Below are 6,008 nucleotides of genomic sequence, written 5' to 3'. Positions count from 1 at the left end.
CTCCCTTATAGGTGATTTGATGCTTCTCTCTTTCAGCTTTTAAGATTCTCTCTTTGTCTTTTAGTTTTGCCAATTTGACTATAACATGTCTTGCAGAAGACCTTTTTGGGTTGAATATATTTGGAGATCATTGAGCTTCCTGGATCTGAAGATCTGTGATTTTTCCTATACCTGGGAAGTTTCCACCACTATTTTGTTGAAAATGTTTTCAATACAATCTCCTTTTTCCTCCCTTTCTGGGATAGCCATGATTCGGATATTTGAGTGCTTAAGGTTCTCTGATATCTCTCTCAGATTTTCTTCAATGCCTTTGATTCTTTTTTCTTTCTTTCTTTTTTTTTTTTGTCTGCCTGTGTTATTTCAAACAGCCCATCCTCAAGTTCAGAAGTTCTCCCTTCTACTTCTGCAAGCCTGCTGGTTAAACTCTCTGTTGTGTTTTTTATTTCGCTGAATAACTTCTTCAGTTCAGCAAGTTCTGCTACTTTTTTTTCAGGGCATTGATTTCCTTGTACATTTCCTCTTTCATTTCCTGTATACTTTTCCTCGTTTCATGATGATGTCTAGCTGAGTTTTCTTGTATCTCATTGTTTCCTTAGAATTATCACTTGAAATTCCTTGTCAGTCATTTCAAGGGCTTTTTGTTCTATAGGATCTAGAGCTTGAGATTTATTATCTTTGGGTGGTGTACTTTCCTGATTTTTCATTTTTCTGGTGTCTTTTCTTTGATGTTTATTCATTGTGGCAGGGGGTTTCACAGTCCACAGGTTTGACACTATTGCCTGACTAAGATGTTGCTGGAGTTGCCAATTTGGTATGGCTACCTCAGTGACTACTTAGTTGGCCACTAGTGCCTTGCATGTGTGGTTGCCTTGGGTCTTGGGCATCTCCAGGGAGCCATATCCCTGGTCAGCTTGGACTCTGTCGGGTTTCTGGGTGATGGGGTGGTACCACAGGGTGTCGCTCCTACCGGTGCCCGTACCCCCACTGCTGCCGCCAGCACCACTCCCGCGGGCTCCGCTCCCACCAGCTCTGCTGCTGATGCTTCCCCTGCTGCCACCACTACTGCTGGTGCTGCTTCCCCTGCTGCTGCCCTGCCGCTGCTGCTGCCACCACCGGCTCCTCCGCTGCTGCTGCTGCCACTGGTTCCACCGCTACTGCTGCTGCCGCCTTTACTGCTGGTGATGCTTCCGCCACTGTCGAGGGCACCGCTGCTGCCACTGCCGCTGCCACCAGTTCCTCCGCCGCTGCTGCTGCTGCCACCTCCGCTACCGCCGGTTCCTCCGCAGCTGCCACTGCTACTTCTGCAGGCGGGCATAGAGTTGTGTAGTCACCAACTGCAAGTGGCAGTGGCTCCAGCCTTTCTAGCGGCCCTCTCTGGGGTTGAGCTGGGGCAAGTCACTACCTTTTCTTCTTTCCTAGTAGGCACTGTGATTTCTTCCAGTCCCTGGGGCCCCCGAGTCTTGAGTTTCCACCACTGCTGCTGACTTCAACCGCCATAGTTTCTGAGGCCCTGATTACCCAAAATGTCCATCTGTAGCAGTGTCTTCTAATCATGCATCAGCTACCACTGTGACTCAATCACATTCCTGTAACTCACGAGGACACTGCAGAACGCTCTTCAGGCTGACGGACGATGACCAGAATGAAACAGCAGACCAGCTACACCAACCACAACAGGAATGATGGCATGTGCACAGTAGTCCTCCACCGTCAGGCGAGGAGTCTCCACAGATGCTGGGCAGCACAAGCGCCAGCAGCACGAACAGCACGGCCACCACGTCGTCCTACGCGTTCCGCCTCCAGTCACCGCCATGGCCGCTGCCGCTGCCGTAAACAAAGCATAGTCATTTTGGTTTTGAAAATCACTTTAACTCTCTCAGCTTTCATTTCTTTGTCTGTAAAATGGACAAGTAATAGTTATATTACAGGGGCATCGTGGTAACGACATGTGAGATCCTTCCCTCAGCCTGAGGAATTCACAGTCGGTGGAAGCCTCTGGGTGATGAGATGAGTGGGGCCTTAGCCTGTGTCCACTCACTCCCTCAGAAAACCTTAATTCACGGGGAAGCAGTGCTAGATGGAGATGTGGTGACATCATGGTCAGGAATGCTTCCTCCTGCACTGACGTTAACCCAACAGAGCTTCCTGGAAAGCTCAGGGTGTGTTGTGAAGCAGGCAGGGCTCAAGCTGCGAGCCCCGTGAGGATGCCAACCACAACAGGAATGACGGCATGTGCACAGTAGTCCTCCACCGTCAGGCGAGGAGTCTCCACAGATGCTGGGCAGCACAAGCGCCAGCAGCACGAACAGCACGGCCACCACGTCGTCCTACGCGTTCCGCCTCCAGTCACTGCCATGGCCGCTGCCGCTGCCGTAAACAAAGCATAGTCATTTTGGTTTTGAAAATCACTTTAACTCTCTCAGCTTTCATTTCTTTGTCTGTAAAATGGACAAGTAATAGTTATATTACAGGGGCATCGTGGTAACGACATGTGAGATCCTTCCCTCAGCCTGAGGAATTCACAGTCGGTGGAAGCCTCTGGGTGATGAGATGAGTGGGGCCTTAGCCTGTGTCCACTCACTCCCTCAGAAAACCTTAATTCACGGGGAAGCAGTGCTAGATGGAGATGTGGTGACATCATGGTCAGGAATGCTTCCTCCTGCACTGACGTTAACCCAACAGAGCTTCCTGGAAAGCTCAGGGTGTGTTGTGAAGCAGGCAGGGCTCAAGCTGCGAGCCCCGTGAGGAGTTTGTTGGGTTTGTTCCTATGGGACGGATGTGGTTGGGCAGAGGCTCAAGAGAGGGTGTTTTATGGGACACTTTGGCACCTCTGGTGCTGTGGGTCCGTCCCATGCAGCACAGAAGTACATGGCAGGCACTCTTTTCTCTTGCTCTGGACATTAACATTTTTGGTTGCTTCAAATTTCACATTCCAAGTCCAACTGCAAACAGAACAGGGAATTCCCATGAACATATGAGATAGAGAGAGGAAATGATAAAGAATCTCTTTCATCTCCCATCTGCATTGAAATAATTGAGGAGCAACTCACAACCACAAAGCGAGAGAATATCAGTGTCCCCAGCAATGAACTCCTCCTGTCTGCCAGACCGTGTCCCTAGGAGAAGACAGGAAGGTGGGGAGCTTGGTTGCTGCAGGGCCCAGGGGTGGCAAAACTCAGTGCAAGAGGAGGAAGAAGAGGGTCAGGTGTCCCCAAGGCCTTCATGGCCTGCCACAGGGCTGAGCAGTTCCCACACGTGCAGAGGGTTCATGATTTGGACAGGAATGTGTCTGTGGGCCATGGTGGAGGCAGTCCTGGTGTTCACCGATTCTGTTACAAACTTACCTGCTCCCTCCTTAATTTTCAGACTACAGAAACACTGCTCCAGAGATGTGAGCACATGGCTTTTGCATCCAGCACAAAACTTGATCTCATTGTTAATTTGTTTGGGATTCGAGACTCAGGAGGATGAAACAAGGACAGTACTTTATATTTCCTTAAAAACAGGCAAAATAATGGCTGGTGGTTCAGTGATAATGTGAAACTCTGCTGCAGGTCAAATAAAAAACCTATCCTTCTAGACTCCATGAAGCTTCCATTATTAACTACTGTAAGTGAATTAAACCACTGGGCTACAGAAAAGACAATAAATTTTATGCAACAATAGTGGTGAGGAAAAGTGGCCAAAAATGCTTTTCAGTCTGTCCCCGCATCTTAAATTCAATCCTGGAGAGCTGGTGCTCACCAGCTCTTGGCCTTTTTAACTTCCCAAGTGGGTCATTCGAGGTTTGGCAGATGGATTTTATCCATCTACCTTGCACACATGGATTCAAATATGTTTTGGTCTTCATCTTGGGTGGCACTCCCATACAGATGGGCCCCTGCCTCAACAGTGGCTAAAGTCCTGTTAGAGAAGATAAGTTCTATTTGGGGTACCCCTCTCGAGCTTCATAGTGATCACAGAACCCATTTTACTGGACATGTTTTGAAACAAGTGTGTGCTCTATGGCCAGTCTACGGCATTTCCACAGTGCTGTTCACCCCCAGTACCCTGGACTAGTTGAACACACCAGTAGTATTCTTAAGATCAGGTTGCAAAAGTTTATGGAACTTTACAACTGCCATGGCCAATGGCCAAAAGCCCTGCTTATGAGTGCTCGTGAGCTTAAGAGATACACCCTGGGAATTACACAAGCTCTCATCTTTTGAGATAATTACTAGACATCACATGCATCTGGCCCCAAAATTAATCAAAGGTGAAATGCTTCAGTATTGTAAAGGTATAATTAAGGCTATGAATTAAAATTATACTCTGGTAGGACAATCTTTCCACAGTTTGCTTTTAGGAGACAAAGACCTAAAGCACCATAATCCACAACCAGGAGATTTTTGTCTGTTGGAAAAGATATTTGCAAAAGGACTCCCTCCAATCTTGCTGGAAATTTCCACACCAGGTCCTGCTGACCAACTCCTGTACAACCAAACTTAAAGGAGTTCATTCCTGGATACATGTATTTCATTTAAAGAAAACATCACGTCCCGAATGGACCTGCACTCCTCTCAATGAATTAAACCTGAAAATTTCCAGGGTTTGAAGCAGACAGCCCCCAAGTAGACTTTTCCCAAAGATGTCTAGAGCAAGCCCGTATAATCTTTCCTTACTTTCAATTCTTACTTTATTTTCTCCCTCTTTTTCCCAGAAAGACAAGGCCCTTATCTGCATTTTGCAGTATGTCCTCACAGGGGAGACCTTGTTGATTGTCAAAATTGTCACCAGAAACCTTGATCTGTTAACCCTAGCTTAACCTGTAACAAACTTCTCCAATATCCCAGATCCAACCACCTGTACAGATTGTGTCCCTGGACCGTCCTATAGGATTAAACTTTCTCAGCCACCTTCAACTCCTGTCCCGTCTCATGTACTCAAAGTGGTGTTCCCATAGTTGTACCTAGAAATGTGGCATGGGTCATCCCCTTTACAATGTTCCTTTGGGCTCCCTAACATATGTAAAAAGTTTTGGGGGCAATTCTGAAAGGAGGGGCCATTACAATATTTAGTAATACAACTGACCCTTGGTTCAATTCCATTATTCGAGTATACAGAAAATTCACAGACAGAAGAATTGTCTGTGCTCTTATGGGGTACATTTAATTTTGTTGTTGGGAAATCTCATTCTGGGCCTTCAGGTATTTAGACACCTGGACAACCAGAGCACAAGGTGGATCGGGATATTTACTCTCTTATCAATGCATAATAGACCTGAAACTGATCACTGGAATAATCTCTGAACCAGCCCCCTCTCACTAAGCATAAGGTCAAATATGAGTTACCTGGTGAATTCTGGGATTCTGGATTTGCTTCCTGTGGCAGATATTTTCCACCATGGTGTGTCATAGCCATGAACGAAGAAACGATAAGAAATGTACCTGCTACCCTGGGAATTCTTGCAGACTCCACTATAAATGGTATTGCTGCTGAACAGTGCTCAACTTCTCTTCTGGGGTGGTCTTAGATAATAATATCACTCTGTTATCTATCAGCTGAGCAAGGTTGTGTCTGTGCTATTGCTGGTACCACACACTGTATCTGGATAAACTCCTCTAGGGAAGCTGAGACTTAGTTGCATCAAACAAGAGAACAAGCCACATGGCTACAAGTCTCACCATTTCATGTTGTCATTGATCTATTTAGTTTGTTCCCCTTACGTCTATGTTCATGGCTGAAAACCATCATACAAACTGGAATTGTTGTATTTCTGTTCTCCTTACTCTGTATTTCCTTTGTTAAACTCTATACTTGTTACCTGTTAAACCTCTGCAGAAATGCAACTCCTGGCAAAGTAATGCGGGCCCAGCACATTCAGATGGAACCGAAGCTTGTGGAACAGACATCATCGAACTTAACTGTGAAATCCAGACAACCCAGGCCTCAGAGCTCTTCCTCCTGAGAGCTCCTCCTTCTGGCCTCCTTGCTGCTCACACGTGGCTACAAGGGTCTTGACACTGACA

The 6,008-nt window shown here is 46.7% G+C and overlaps 1 gene segment (V, D, J or C); it reads right to left on the bottom strand.

The window, feature by feature from the left end:
• Window positions 1–2,182: 2,182 nt before the first annotated feature.
• LOC103609308 overlaps window positions 2,183–6,008 on the bottom strand; it is a 19,561-nt gene continuing 15,735 nt past the window's right edge. Inside the window, 1 exon segment of the V gene segment in view lies at window positions 2,183–2,277. Within this exon segment, the coding sequence occupies window positions 2,183–2,277 (95 nt within the window).

The sequence above is a fragment of the Galeopterus variegatus genome, unplaced genomic scaffold (genome assembly GCF_000696425.1).
Source record: "Galeopterus variegatus unplaced genomic scaffold, G_variegatus-3.0.2 Scaffold9451, whole genome shotgun sequence".
Taxonomy (NCBI): Eukaryota; Metazoa; Chordata; class Mammalia; order Dermoptera; family Cynocephalidae; genus Galeopterus; species Galeopterus variegatus.
The sequence above is the reverse complement of the archived record's forward strand: the minus strand, read 5'-3'. Positions and strand labels throughout refer to the sequence as shown.